The sequence below is a fragment of the Asterias amurensis genome, chromosome 3 (assembly GCF_032118995.1).
Source record: "Asterias amurensis chromosome 3, ASM3211899v1".
NCBI classification, from domain to species: domain Eukaryota; kingdom Metazoa; phylum Echinodermata; class Asteroidea; order Forcipulatida; family Asteriidae; genus Asterias; species Asterias amurensis.
The window spans coordinates 16359841-16376278 of NC_092650.1; the positions used below are offsets into that span (position 1 = coordinate 16359841).

Consider the following 16438-nt stretch of genomic DNA (forward strand, 5'->3'; position numbering starts at 1 on the left):
GAAGTAAAAAAAAAAAAAAAAAAAAAAAAAAAAAAAAAAAACGAACAAAAACAAGAGGTCTTCGGACTCGAGTCCGAACACCTAAAAAAAAAAAAACCGAACAAAAACAAGAGGTCTTCGGACTCGAGTCCGAACACCTAAAAAAAAAAACCGAACAAAAACAAGAGGTCTTCGGACTCGAGTCCGAACACCTAAAAAAAAAAAAAAGAAAAAAAAAAAAACCCGAACAAAAACAAGAGGTCTTCGGACTCGAGTCCGAACACCTAACTAGAACTTAGTGTTTGTCCAAACAAACACGAGGTGTTCGGCTATCAATGGGGTCAGTGTTAAAGTCAACGCGAGAGATTTTGCATTGAGTGGAATTTGGTGCTATTACTGTTTTGTGGCGTGCCTAACAACGTACACACTTTAGCAAAAGTTTTAAAAAGCCTGACGTTTGATTGATAGCGGGGTTTGCATGCACGGCTGGTTGAAAGACTGACAAAGCTAATGGCAAAATCAGGTTACGAGAACCTTGACCAGAGGATAGAGTTTCGTATAGTTAGAACTTCCTGTTTGGACCGGAAGGAAAGGTCAAAGTGGGTCATGCTTCGGGAATAAAATGTCAAACGTGTATTAAGCTAGCAAGCAGCACAAAGATTAAGATTTCATGACATGTGGTTCAGGAAATATGATTTCTAATATTTGAACTTCCTGTTTGGACTAGAAGGAAACGTGAACGTGGAGTCATGCATTTGAACAAAACATCACCTGTGTTGTAAGCTACAAGACAGCACAAATATTACGACTTTATGACATGCAGTTCAGGAGATATGATATTTAAAGTATCAAGCACTGTCACAAGAGGGTGGTGTGTAAATTGACGACATCATCAAATATATATTTGAAAGGGCAGAGGTTCAATATTGTCATTTAATACATAGCATAAATTTTGTGAGTTCCCTTTCATCTTGGATGCAAATCTCGATAAGAGGCTTTCAAATACACACAAAAATATATCAAGTATGCCATTCACTATTAAAAGCTACTTTATTGTTTAATGAAAACTCATTCTTTGTTTATTTAAATCACAAGTTCACACAAGCTATGTTGTTCAAGTTGACATTATTAAGCTATTATTAGAAATGTTCAAAGGATTTCAAATAAATTTGGATTCTCATTACGTATCGGTGGATGAACAATGATTTTCATTACACTTGATGATGATAACATTCAACTAAGTCAAGCATTGTGTAAGCTTTCAGTTGCAGTTTATAAATGGCTTGCTTGATTTTTAAATATTGGTTACCGTACAGAACGTTTTGTTTATTTAGACTTGAGACAAAAATTAAACCTGAGAAGACACTTGTTTGGAATAGTTATGCAATACAAAGGCACATCATAAACATGCAAGTCTAAGCCTCTTATGAAGTTAGACTATTAAAAAAACTGAGTCAAATACTATTTCTACCTCCATGGTGCATCATACAGTGACTCGGCAGGGAAATAAGGAATGGAAGATGACAGCAAGTGCCACAATTTTCACCGTAGACCACTGCAGTACTGGATGTGCTGTATTCTGATGAAGAAAAAACAATAAACAGAGTATAACTTGATGAAAATTTCTTCAGACATTTTTTCATAACCTACCAAGTCTCAAAAAAAAAAAAACATATATTAAACACTATAAGAATCGTAGCACAATATTTTAAATGCATGAACAAATTTACAATAACTTATGTTTAGAATGTTTCTAAAATATGTAAATTTCTTTGAATAGAAAGTCTCACAGTATTAGTTACGCAAAGTCATGTTATCCATACCAACAAAAAATGCAATGAATAACAAGGAAAATGGGCTCAACCAGAAGTTTTATTTCAATTCATTTGGAAATGTTCTACCTTGCAAAATAATTTGTGTCATTTTGAACTTTCAATAAACAACTGTAAATTTACCTCTTAAGAAAAGACCATCCATAATCATGATTTTGGCCAGGTATAATCATAGTGGACAACTGACAGGAGCAGTGAAGACTGAAGATGGCTAATGACAGCTTCAACTCCTTTCTGTGGACCAGTCCTGACCCAGTCATCAGACTCTCATCCCGCCATCAGACTCTGTTCCATATGTTCCTTGATCACTGTACTAACTGGCAAAAAATAAATAAATTCAAGACTTAAAACATTTCAAGATTATAATTTAATAAGTGGAAGGTGCCCATACTGCTTTGGAAGTGAATAATTAACCTTTGGGGAAACTTCATCGAAAGGTTGTAACAATTATGGCATCATAATTAATATTATTGATAGTTGATGGAACACATTCATCAAATCTGACCATTTTCTGACACTAGTGACAGAGCCAACAATTATACCAATCCCCCCTACTTGACACATTCAGTTTGAAAAGTGATTATGTTGAAACGAAGCTTACCGTTGTATTCACCGTGTCGCGCCGATAAACACTGCCGTGAGTGCCGGTCTGAAACGCCCTTGACAAGCCGATATCACGTCCGTTCATATCATTCAGTGTATGATCAAAACATGACCAATGTCAATCCTTTTTCTGCTTGAATTTTCTCATATAATAAAAGTGATACGAATCACTGAAGCAGGTGGACATCTCAGTGAAACTAAGTCTTCAATTCTATAATCACCATAAAGCCACCAGAAGGGCGAAGAGGGAACAATTTGACGCCAAACATAGCACAGGTTGAGAGAACTCATTTCAGCAGCCTTGTGCCGCCATTGTTAAAAGTACGATGAACTGTGACATGTCAAACGTGCACAGAAGACACGCCAAGACGCATGCAATGTGTAGGCGCACGTTCGTACATGTGTATGTCTACAGTTTCACTATCGGGCGTTGTCACTGTTGGTCAACTTAAACGTGCGCCTTTTTCGACCTAAAGTAAAGGTCACAATATTGTCATCACCGATTAGGTGTTCGGGCCAACAGCCCGGAACACCTAAAAAGAAAAAAAAAAACGAACAAAAATAAGAGGTGTTCCGGGCTGTTGGCCCGAACACCTAATGATAAAAACTTAACCACTGTTCTCCCTTCGGACGACGGACGTTTTTACTCTCTGCCATCAAAACACCCGAATCCCTTATTATGTGTACCCCGAACACACGGAATGTTTGTCAACACGCTAAGATTGGTAACTGCCCCTCCCCGCCGCCCCCCACCCCCACCCCGGCAGAAAAGCGACAATTTTGTATGAGCCAATCAGAGAAATTACATGTACAAACAACTAGGTGGTAAATAACCAAACAGAGCAAAGTAGGGAGGACAAACGGGTGGTAGGCCTCTATGTGACACGGTGAAAGGGTGGATTCCGATGGCCATATTTGTGACCTTAAATGCAAAAATTACTTATGCCTAAAAAAAAAAAACTATCAACAACTCTTCATTGTTCGTTACCAAGTAAGTTTTAATGCTAACAATTATTTTGAGTAATTACCGGGGCTATTTCTTTAAACAATTGTCTTGACATATTAAAATTGCGGAGTTGATTTCAGAATTTCGGAGACAACTTTAGTTCTGAAAAATAATGTGTCCTTCCTACTAGCTACATGCAGGAGCGGAAGGAAACTTCCGGCCTGGAGGCCCATGCCCCTCGAACGCCATATTATACACTTTCCGAACGGAAAAAAAAAGTTCACAGATTTACAAAAAACTTACAGGGTTAACAGAAGGTAATGGTAAAAGACTTCCCTTGAAATATTATTCCATGAAATGCTTTACTTTTTGAGAAAACGTTAAAACAATTATCAATTCTCGACATCGAGAATTACGGATTTATAGTAAACACATGTAATGACACAGCGAAACATGCGGAAACAAGGGTGGGTTTTCCCGTTATTTTCTTCTGACTCCGATTACCGATTGAGCCTAAATGTTCACAGGTTTGCTATTTTATATATAAGTTGTGATACACAAAGTGTGGGCCTTTGGACAATACTGTTTACCGAAAGTGTCCAATTGCTTTACGTGTAAGGATCGAGGGGACTTCTCGTTATTACTAACTTCACTGCCGCGGATCGGAGTTCAATTGTTTCAAAATTTAGGCCTACGTTTAAACTACCCTTCTGTGTTATCGCGATCATAGTACCTTTAATATGATTCAGAGGTTTCTCTCCAATTTGTATGCACGTTTTATGCATGGATTTGTAATGTTTACTGAATTAAAAAAATGGTTATGAATGGATTTTGTATTTTTTATTTTATAAGTAAGTTATTCACATAGACACTTTTAGTGGAAAATAAGTACATTACTCAAATGAATAAAGCTACTGTATTAGACATTGTTGGGGACAGTTTTTTACGGTAGTTCAATGCGCGGCACTTTGAAATAAGGAACCATAACATTTTCCAGTGTGGGAGGAAAAATTCAACACGGGCGCAGACGAGACACAAACAATAATTTCACTATGGCCGTACCAAGCACGGCTACACACAATGCCGTGATCGCAATATCCCGTGCATGTCTGCTGTGTGGCACTGCACGTAAACACAAGCATGGCCACATCAGAATGAATGGCTTGGGATTGTATACAGCGTTGGGTGCATATAATTTAGCATTCATGCCATAAAGAGCTTGAAGACGGCTGTGGAATAGACAGTCGTCCGTATGTTGCAGCATTCAAGATTGCCGTTCAATGTGTCTCACAGCCTGCCTTTGTGAGCAATATACTGTACATCAGAGCATGATCAGAGATTGGATAATTTTCTCAAGATTATTGTAATAGCCCTCTTCCGGAAGTCTGGTAACTACTGTAATTGGCGAACGTGCACTTAATGTACTGATGGCTGGAACATGCTGAGACAAAGGCACTGCTACAAACACTGACCTCCATTAAGTACATGTAGGCCTACATACATGTACGCCAAACATACATGTACATGTAGACTCTGCATACGTGCTTATAATTGTTGTGTGCACGCTGGGTTGGAGCATCTTATTCTATGGTTGGAGGAGCATTTTTATACAAACGGTTGGCCGTTTTGACCGTGGCATTTGACTCTGCGTTGTTACATTCATACCGTTACAACCAGGTCCGTGAAGTAAAATCACTGCACACAAAGACTTCTATTAGTAAACTCGTCACAAACAAAACATTATTGCATCAATTTGAGTTTTGATCCTTAAGCAGTTGTGACAAAGTTCCAAGTGGGTCGACATGGATGGCAACAGTGATTCGCCGTCCCAAGAACCAACCCCTCCCGTGCCGCCCAGACGGCGTGGACCCGTCGAGGCACTGACGCTCGAAACAGAGAAACTACTGTGGGATAGAAACGTTCTCAATCTCATCGACTCCCTGGGACTCAGCAGAGCTGTGTACTTTTACTTCTTAAAAGCCTTCGGGGTGTACTCCAGGAACGCCACCCGTGACCTCCGGGCGGAGCAGTTCTGGTTGGGAGAGGACGACATCGGGAAGTACGTCGGGTTCATCGACAATGCGAATTCCGTCAACCGACCACGAGAACTTACCCGGAGCATTCAACACTACGAAGATCCGGCCAACCCCTACAGCGTGTACAAAATCATGTCCTTGTACATGACATTCATCCCCGCCAAGGGAGAGTTTTTCCGCAGGCCCATCTGGCCGACGACGAACTACCAAAAAACCATCCAGTTCTCCAACAGCCCCATTGGGATCAACACGCTGAGTCACTACCTGACGGACATGATCAAAGACGCCGGGCTCTATGACTATTTCACCCCGCAGTCCATCAAGAGTTACGTGTTCGCGATTCTGTTTCGAGCTGGGATCGATGAGGAGCTCACCAGAGAGAGAACGCGCTCGTGGATTCTACCCAACAGAATCGCAGACCGACCCCAGAATCAACCCGCCGACCGTAGCACCACCAGGACCCAGATGCAACGGTATCAGATCCTTGCCATCTCGAAGCTACTCGACCCACCGTCCCTCACGTCCTCATCACCGCCGCAACACGCTGCCCCGTTTTGCATTCAGTCCGGTTCTGATGACGACGTAACTCTTGTCGTTCAACCAGAAATGGCCCCCTCCACCAGTCAGTATGTACCGAAAAAAGCCAGATCCTCACGCCGCCTCCGGCAGCCGCCAAACGTTGTGGAGTACCACACCGAGTATTCGGTTTCCGGAGAGTCGTCTGCTAACTCCGAGTCTGAGGAAGCTTACACCAAGCGGCCCCGGCTTGACGCCATAAACAACGCGCCGGTCTACTCGACAGTGCCAATACATATTACAAAATCACAAGTTGTTATCAAAGATGAGGAGGTTGAGCCAGATGAAAGTGATTGTTGTGTGCTCGACGACGGCGACCATCCCGAATTCGTCGCACTGTCTGGTCCCATGCTCGACAGCACACCGGTACCGATCGCGCCTCGGCAACTCACCCTTCGAAAGGAGGTCTTGGACCGATCACTTTTTGTCAAAAGTGAACAGCAGACAAACAATATAACCTCTTCCAACCAAGCAACGACTAGCTCAACATCATCACCCGCGAAGAACCTTCAGAAAAATGCAGGGGTTAAAAACCAGATGCAGTGCTTGACCAACGGTGAAATGAAGGAGGCGTCAAGTCGCCCTCCAACGGAAGGAACGAGTTCTGTGAGTCTGGCCTTCAAGTTTGCATACGAGATTGACCACAACGGGGAAGTTGCAGCGAGCAGAGAGGTTCGCGCCATGCACGCCACCAACAACGACGAGAGTCCGACGAGCTCGGTCAAGAGGCGTCTCCTCCCGATGAACGTCGTGGACTCCAGCGGGCAGGACGCTGCCGAGAGGCAGGTCGAGTTGCCCAACTTTGTGCTCAAACTCTCGGACTTTTTTCCGTCGATCAGTCGACAGCCTGTCGACATTATGGACGTGGTGATCAGAGGAACTCGTGGGCAGGGCATCGATCGACTTAATGTGGAATTGGTTGTTGCTGAGCGGGGTGACCCCATTCCCGAATATTCAGTTATTGATTGATCTGTGCAGATTGATCTCTACTTGCCTTGCCTAAGGACTTAAGCCCGGTTCATAATTCCTGCAAATGAAATACGAGTTTTTACGTCACAATTAATTTGCGACGATTAATTCTAGCTGCGACAGTTGAAATGTGCTCAACTCCTGCGAAACATTTGTTGAGAAAACAGCCCTGTGACATCAAAAGTCGTATGCATCTTCATTCGTAGGAAGTATGAACCGGGCTTTAGCCATCTTTTATCTTATTCTCCGTATAGACCTTTCTTTTGGTTGATAAACAAACCGCCTTGGTTGGCATGGTCGGCCGAATGTTAGAAAAACACTAAATCGTAAAATGATGTTTAAACAAAATTCATTATTTTCTGCAAACTTTCACTTGAATAAAAAACCTCTCATAGTTAGTTGTTTTGTTTTAAACAAAATCAACAAATGTTACATTGTTACAAAAAATAGCGATCTATTCTTGATTGCACTTTCTATAGTTTTCCAATCTGGGTTGGCAAAAACTCGGGCAGTGACGTCATCAATTGTTTTTCTGTTATGCTGTTTAAGTACCCTCAAGAAAATTACAGATTTCTTTGGGTAAAAGATTTCCATTTTTGAACCCATTGTACAGTGGTAATTTCGTAGAACAGAAAAACAAAGTCACACTCTGCAACCATCATAAAACCTTGCATTATAGTAACAGGTAAACTATATACCTTCATATAGTCCATATTATTATTGGCAGCTTGATTTATTTCTAAACTTTACGCGGTTTCTTGTATTTTAAGATGGGGCTTGTACATTTGGACTGTATGGCCTATTTTATAAAGATTAATTGTGTGTTTATGGGTCATCTGGCTTTAAAAATGGCATACACAGTTTCTTTCTCTTTTGCGGCGAGAACTGAAACCGTGTTGTTAAAGGCAATGGACACTATTGGCAATTTTCAAAGACAGCCTTCACAGTTTGTGTATCTCAACATATGCAAAAAATAACAAACCTGTGAAAAAACTAGCTCAATCTGTCATCGAACTTGCGAGATGATAATGAAAGCAAAAACACCCTTGTCACACGAAGTTGTATGCGTTTAGATGGTTGATTTCGAGACCTCAAGTTCTAAATCTGAGATCTCGAAATCAAATTCGTGGGAAATTACTTCTTTCTCGAAAACTATATTGCAGCCGTTTCCCACAATATTTTATACTATCAACCTCTCCCCATTACTCATTACCAAGTAAAGTTTTATGCTAGTGATTATTTGGAGTAATTATCAATAGTGTCCACTGCCTTTAATCACTACCACCAGTGGAAGATACGGCCAGCCATTTTGTGGGGTCAAACCTTTGGTTTATAGCGGACCGCGTTATGTACATAAAAAGACACACCATTTATACTTTGTGAATCAATATATTCTACCGTTGAAATATTTTTTCGAATGATACTATAAATTTCAAAAACAAAACAACAAATCCTCAGGGTTGCCTTTTACCAAGGAGAAAATGCATGTACCCTTGCCCTTTCAAAAACGAAGCATTAAAGTAACACGTTGCCTTGGATCGGACGAGTTGGTCTAAAAAAAAGCGTTTGAACCCTTTGTTATGAAATGCATATGGTTAGAAAGATGTTTTAAAAGTAGAGTATAATGATCCACACAAGTATCACTCAAAATTGCACGGTTTTCATTTTACGTCGCGAACTAACACGGTCGGCGATTTATGCGAGTCAAAAATTTAACTCGCATAAATGGCCGACCGTGTTAGTCGACGAGGTAAAAAGAAAACCACGCAATTTCAAGGCATATTGTGTAGATCATTGTATTCTACTTTAACAACATCTTTCTAACCATATCGATTTTATAACAAACGGTTAAAGAACGCTTTTTAAAGACCAACTCGACCGATCCAAGGCAACGTGTTCCTATAAAGGAAAACGTTGCCTTGGATCGGACGAGTTGGTCTATTAAAAGCGTTTAGTAACCGTTTTTTATATAAAATGCATATGGTTAGAAAGATGTTTTAAAAGTAGAATACAATGATCCACACAAGTTTGGCTCGAAATTGCGTGGTTTTCCTTTTACTGTGCGAACTAACATGGTCGGCCATTTATGGGAGTCAAAATTTTGACCCCCATAAATGGCTGACGTGTTAGTCGACGAAGTAAAAGGAAAACCGTGCAATTTCGAGGTATGTTTGTGTGGATCATTGTATTCTACTTTTACATCATCTTTCTACCCATATGCATTTTATAAAAAACGGTTACAAACGCTTTTTAGAGACCAACTCGACCGATCCAAGGCAACGTGTTCCTTTTAACATCTTTCCAATCATTTCATAACTAACGCTTTTAAACGCTTTTTCTCAGAAAAAAACCTACACACTTTTTAAATGGCTGCAGAATAAATTTAAAAAAAATATGATTCTGGGGGAAAAGGTTTAGATATGGACAACTTATGGTTCAACTTATATATGACACCAAAAAGTCCGAAAACAATTCATGCTCACTGAAGAATAAACAGCTGACATCTTGGAGTGAATTTTTTCAGCTCCGGAGGACTTACCTCTCACAAATAGGAAGGCTAATTACTGAGCAAACTTATTTTCACACCCGTGACATATTAGAGCAGTGCTCACCCAATCATAGATTAATTTTTGACTTTTTGATGTCATTATGAAAGTTGAGTCCATAAAGATATCCATATGTATTACCATTTCACCCAGAATCATCCATGCTTTTTTTTCGGTAGCCATTTCAAAAGTGTGAAGTTTTTTTTTTTGACACCCTGTTTAGCTAAATTGTCGATGACTTGCATCGACAATTTCCATCTTCTGAACTTGTGGAAGGGCCTATTCAGACATGCACTTTCTATACTTAGTGTGTGTCCTTGCCCTTTCCAGTGACCCACAGTGAGCTTTCCATTTTTGTTTTCGTTCAATTTTTTTTTCAACAAACAAAGGTGCTGTCTGGAAGCAAAACGTGACTACATTGTGTGGTCACTGGTGAAAAATAATAACCAACATCATGTGACATCGCATGATTGCGTTTACACCATCCATTAGCAGAGTTGAAATATAGTTTAACATGTTTGTTGTATTCCACAATTTTTGAACAACAATAACAACGACGCCGCCGTCACAGTAAAATGATCTTATCGTCTCCCTGAGCACTAACAAAACCTTGAGTTCTCTTTTTGTGAAAAAAAGGGTTCACAACAATGTGCCACCATTCAGTTTGATTTAATATAGTTGGGGGCAAGGACGCTTGTGTAACTCGATCAGAAGTCAAAATTCATCCTAAGAGTAGCAATTGCCAATAAAATTATATTATTACCACTTGAATTGAGTCACCGGCACAACTCGACTATCGCGACAGACAATTAACGACTTGTCAACAAGTCTAGGTCAATCGTAGCTTTTTGTAAAAATCGGCCCCCGGTCCCCAAGGGTCTGACCTATTTCTGGATCAGTATGACCTGGAATCCGTAACAAAATGACCGAGAAAACAGTCAACATGACTCAAAATCTGAGCTAAACTTTAAAATCAAGTTTGTAAAGGCAGTGAACACTGTTGGTAATTCCTCAAAATAATTATCAGAATAAAATCTCACTTGGCAACGAGCAATGGGGAGAGGTTGGTTGGATATAAAACATTGTGTGGAACGGCTCCCTCTGAAGTGACGTAGTTTTCGAGAAAGAAGTAATTTTCCACGAATTTGATTTCGAGACCTCAAGTTTAGAATTAGTTTTTTTGAGGTCTCGAAATCAAGCATCTGAAAGCACACAACTTCGGCTGACAAGGGTGTTTTTTCTTTCGTAGTTATCTCGCAACTCCGACGGTCAATCGAGCTCAAATTTTCACAGGTGTGTCATTTTGTGCATATAATGTTGAGATACACCAAGTTGGAAGACTGGTCTTTGACAATTATTACCAAAAGTGTCCAGTGCCTTTAACCACTTTCCGGTTCAGCCTCGGCCCAAAATTCAGTTGTAACTTGTTGCATTCACCACATTATATTGTTAACGTTGTTGCTTAAAATAATGAAGGCAAAAGTTTACCTCTGATTTTGATTTATGAATCCTATAGATGTATATAACATGACTAACATGTAAAAACTTCATTTCAAAATGTTGCTTTTTAGATATCACCAAAAATCCGAAACAAATATTATGTCAACTCAGTAGAAAGAATAATTCCAAATAGTCTGGATGGGTAACGCCTTTCTGATTCACATTTTTATTGTGGCCGGGGGCATAAATGTTTATGGTTACATAACCACATTACTTCGAAGTGAAATGTTTCTCAAAATGTTTTATACTATCGAAAGCTTCTTTAGGCTTCTAACAAAGGGTTCATTGCCAATAAATCTTAAATGCAGTGGACACTATTGGTAATTACTCAAAATATTTATTAGCATAAAACCTTTCTTGGTGACGAGTAATGGGGAGAGGTTGGTGGTATTATACATTGTGAGAAACGGCTCCCTCTGAAATGCCATAGTTTTCGAGAAAGAAGAAATGTTCCACGAATTTGATTTCAAGACCTCAGATTTAGAACTTGAGGTCTAAACACACACAAAACTTCGTGTGACAAGGGTGTTTTCTTCTTTCATTATTATCTCGCAAGTTCGATGACCGATTGAGCTCAAATTTTCACAGGTTTGTTATTTTATGCATATGCTGAGATGCACCAACTGTGAAGGCTAGTCTTTGACAATTACCAATAGTGTCCGCTGCCTTTAAAGTGATTACGATTAATGTTTTCTGAAAAGGTAAAGCATTTCATTGAATAATATTTCAAGAGAAGTCTTTCACCATTACCTTCTGTAAACCCTGTAAGTTATTTGTAAATCTGTGGGTTTTTTGGTGGTTTTTTTTCTGTTCCGAAAGTGTATAATGGGTTTAAATTGCAGGTTCGTTGTTGAGCAGTAAATAATACGACAAACTCGCGCCACGATAAGTTGTATTTAAACCTCGAGAACCAGCGATGTGCGTGGGGACCTCGCACACGAGAGCGGGACTTGAAGAAAGTCTAACATGTCATGGGCGCCGGTGTCAGATGCAATTGTGTCCGCCATGCAATACTGTCCGCTCCGGACACTTTTGCATATGCAATCGTGTCCGGGGCTATGCAAAAACCGTCCATTGGATATGTACATGACTGTACATGTATGTGCGAGCGTAAGCGAGCGTGCATGCACTGAACCTACGTAACGCAGCATGAATATTCACACGTATTTTATGACTGCAACGAATACCCAACGGCCGAACATTTCTAATGTCATAGATGACATGCACTAAGTTAGCCTGTAAAAAAAAACAGGCAAACGTGTTCCGTCGACCAAGGGCGTTTAATTTACTGCAAGGACGGTTTTGCACTGGGGCGGACACAACTGCATGTGCAAATGTGTCCGCCATTATCCAAAAACGCCCGGGCGGACACGATTGCATATGCAAAACCGTCCGGCATATGCAGTAATGTCCTCCGGATAGTATTGCATAGAGGAAATAACTGATGCGATACCGGCGCAGTATTTGAAACGCCCATTATTGACTATTATGTAGGCTTAATGGAGGAACAAGGCTTTCATGCATATAGGCCCACTACATACATTTACCACGACAGTATAGGTCCCTATACACGATTCAAAGACACAGTGTAAGAACAACACTCATTGATATGTAGGATTTGAAACTTTGCATGGTGGAAATACGATATGGAAAGGTTTGCGGTAACATTATGTAATTGCCGTCTCTAAATGAGTTGGGGTGGTTCTGAAAAGAACCGTTGGTTTCAACTCGAGGTTTCGATCAGTATGCTCTGATCGTAATGTGGAGAAAGTATGATTTAGTTTTATCCGGATTAGCTTCCCCGGGTCAACCCCGGTCTGCCCCAGTATCGAATAACTTTGACGTCATTCGGGGGCTCACCCGGATCAGCCCCAAGTACCCTGCTAGTGGACTTTATAACACCCCTTGCAAGTATTGTGCCTGCTCATTGGTTTAGAGCGCGTCACATGACATGTCTTAGTTTTGCTAGACGACGACCGTGTGATAGAGCGTCGGTTTGCCATGCGCTAGTCCGAAGACTAGCACATGGCGCCGTGCGCTAGTCCGACAGACTAGCACACGGCGTGCATTACCCAGACGTCCGTTGCGTGTACGAGGATGATAAATTAATAGTCTGTAACCATTTCAGATTGTCCGACACCACATGCAACACAGTAGGTAAAAGTGTTTGCAATCTGTGTTCGCGTCGTCCGTGGATTGTAGCATTCAGGTCTGTAACTTAATAATAATAATACAGGTTTTAGAAATGTTTGGGGTGTTATAAAACAAATATTGACTGCTTTTACTCGTGCAATGGTTAAAAACTATGACTCCCTCGGTGATCCCCGGAGCGTTCTATTTTCCCTCGGCTTCGCCTCGGGAAAATAGAACGCTCCGTGGATCACCTCGGGAGTCATAGTTTTAACCATAGCACTCGAAGCAGTCAATATTTGTATACTAGGGTTGGCCCGAAGTCCATGAAGTCACCACGAGAGGGCGAGTGATTAATCGGGGGCTCACCCGAGTGAGCACTGCGGGATCGACACAGCGGTGAAGCTAATCGAACGTTATACCCAGTGTGTCCTGTGATGAGAAGAATACCGCCCCCTGTCATTTTAACTCTTCTCAGCCTGAAACTCTGATTACACACTTCGGGCACGTGATATGCCCGCTACATATTCCTCGGTGAGCACTTGCAACCGATTTCAAGAAACGCTAGGATCAATCTTAAAGATAATACAGAATCCTTATTGCAGGGGTATATCTATATTCCTTCCTCCATAGGTATATTAACTCGTGTTAGGAAGAGTAACCCGTCCTAACTTGATGGGTTCATTGCGTCCTACGTCTTTGGATACGGAACTGAACTCGTCCTAAGTTCTAAGATTAATCCTAAGTTAGGAAGAGTTTTGTGAAATCGACGGCTGACCCGTTGTGGCATGGGAATATCCCCCAGGATTCTGTCCCCCAATAAATGGCAAACTGTGTTAAAGCTTCCTCTGATAGCGCCCTCTTTTGAATAATCCTACTACAACCCACGTTGATGTCCCATGAGGGGAATCGATGGGACAGCATGACATGCCCCTAAGTAATTCACGCATAGTAATGCACAAGTAATTCACGCATAACAAATGTACACAAGAGACTCGCCTTATTTCATGCAGAGAGTTCGCGTGAAAATTAAAGGGTCATTTACCATTCGTTGAAAAATTGCCAGACTTGCATGGTCTTCTATAGCCTATAAATATTTCCCACTTGAATCCAAGATAGATTCGAGTTATCTTATCAGTTCAACCGTGTGCCTTTGATCTGCACGACAAAAAACATTGAAACAAAACCAATGTTTATATTCTGCACAAAATTAATAATTAACTGTCTAATCATGCTCTATGGTCTGATTATGGTCTGACCATGTGTACACTATTGGTAATGTCCACAGTGGACACTATTGGTAATTGTCAAAGACCTGTCTTCTCACTTGGTGTATCTCAACAAATGCATTAAAAAACACCTGTGTAAATTTGAACTCATAAGTAGTTACGAATAGTGTCTTTAAAGTCACTTGGAAATATATATATAAATTTCAAACATTAGAGTACAATATGTTCCTGAACAATAACATATTTTTTTTAGTAATTGTCTTTAACGATTTATATGTTTAAAAACTAAATAAAGTTATGTGGGGGTGACTCCGCCTACCCCTTTTGTGACGTCAATCGAGGAGGACTTTGCCTCGATCAAGCATCGAACACACGTACGTGCAAGTACATTTAAGTCCTAGTCGTGAGTTTGTACGTTTTGAACAAGTTTTTTTTTCTTCATTTTTCCCGGCAATGTCGACCAGGTGTATTGCTGCTTGATGCAGCAGAACAACTAAAGATGGTGTCAGTACACAATTTCACATGAAGAAAAAAGTTCTTTTCTAAAACATGACTCCATCCCAACAATTGTTCCAGCTAGTGGGGAAGTCGAAGAAGGTACCTGAAAGACAAAACGAACCTAACAGAGCATTTGCCTAACGTGAAACAAATCAGGTCACTGTGTTGTGTTGGCACTGCATGCGATTCATCGTGCCCCGATTGACGTCACGAACAGCGCCCTCTCGGGTCGTTTTTTTTTTCCAAATTTGTAAATAACATGGAAACTAACTTTTGTTTAAACCTTAGTTAATTGTTTATTCATATTCCACTCATCAAAAATAATTTTAGTGACAAAAGCTTTATTTTGACAAAATACCACTTCCAGGTGACTTTAATATTGGCCTATATAACATTCTCCCCTTGCATCTCTGAAAGATAAGAGTTATCTTATCAGTCACACATGTGCCTTTGATCCCCTCGAAAGTAAACATTGACAATAATACCAACGTTTAACTCTGCATAATAATAGTTAGTTGTTTGATTAAGAACTCGCCCCTTTGTTCTGTTGGAGATATGATTATTTGGGCACTTACATTATTATAAATTACAATGGATCAATCTTTAAGTTGATGTTTAAGAACAAATATTTAAACAGCTTAAATAGTACTCACGCCACCGTTGAGATGATCAGCTAACTCTACCTCCATGCATGGTTATAGGCACTGGATGCTATTGTTAACCTCAAAATAATTTTTAGCATAAAACTTACTTCTTTTTTTTCCTTTTTTTTTTAAGTGCAAGCACTTTTTATTTTATTTCATACATAATATGCACTCACATCAACTCACGAGCATACAAACCAAAAATAGAGGACAAAACATTAAAAAAGCTTATCAAGGAACAATGAATAATAATAAAACTTACTTGTTAGCGATTAATGGAGAGATGTTATGTATCAAAGTTTGAAACTGCTCCTACTGAAGTAATGCCGTTTTCGAGAAAGAAGTTATTTCTCACTGAAATAGTTGAATTTGATTTAGAGGCCTCAGAATTTGATTTGGAGGTCGAGTTCGAGCAAATATACACAACTTCGTGTGACAAAGGTGTTTTTTCTTCAATTACTATCTCGCAACTACGACGGCCCGAGTTCAAATTTTCACAGGATTGTTATTTTGTGCATATGTTAAGATACACCAAGTGAGAAGACTCACTGGTCTATTACCGAAAGGTTTCCGGTGTCTTAATTAAATAGTGGACACCACCGTTGCGATGATCAGCTAATTATACCTCGGTTACCTAAAACTAAGGCAAGCAGTTGACAATGATCGAGCTCAATGTGTGCAGCTAGTGTCGCCGAGGGGGATGTGTCACACACAAACTAATAACTTATTGTCCCTGTGTCCCGCCCCCTCCTTTGAAATCTGTACCTTTTTTGATGAGATTAAAAAGAAGTACTATAATCGTTGCATTTTATATAGCTGAGCTGAAGTACATTAAAATGGATGTTTTAAAACAAATATTTTTATCGACACGCAGACAACGTATTTTTTTTTTAACTACACGTCAGGCTACATTATAAAAGAATATCAGAATCAGAGGGAAAAAACATAGA

At 40.1% G+C, this 16438-nt stretch overlaps 1 protein-coding gene and 1 long non-coding RNA gene across 2 annotated transcripts; one reads left to right on the top strand and one right to left on the bottom strand.

The window, feature by feature from the left end:
- Positions 1–295: 295 nt before the first annotated feature.
- On the bottom strand, positions 296–2825 carry LOC139935050 (uncharacterized). The gene is made up of 3 exons (XR_011785750.1): positions 2413–2825; positions 1935–2128; positions 296–1558 (listed from the first exon to the last, which is right to left on the bottom strand). It is a non-coding gene; the product is annotated as an uncharacterized lncRNA (long non-coding RNA).
- A 1683-nt stretch (positions 2826–4508) lies between these two features.
- LOC139935350 (uncharacterized) lies at positions 4509–11600 on the top strand. Its single transcript, XM_071929888.1, has 2 exons — positions 4509–8461; positions 9218–11600. Exon 1 carries the CDS (start codon positions 5163–5165, stop codon positions 6939–6941), a length of 1779 nt encoding a protein of 592 aa, XP_071785989.1. The 5' UTR covers positions 4509–5162; the 3' UTR covers positions 6942–8461; positions 9218–11600.
- Positions 11601–16438: the final 4838 nt, after the last annotated feature.

Coding starts and splice junctions, on each gene's coding strand:
- LOC139935350 (XM_071929888.1), top strand. CDS start 5,163: ATGGATGGCAACAGTGATTCGCCGTCCCAAGAACCAACCCCTCCCGTG.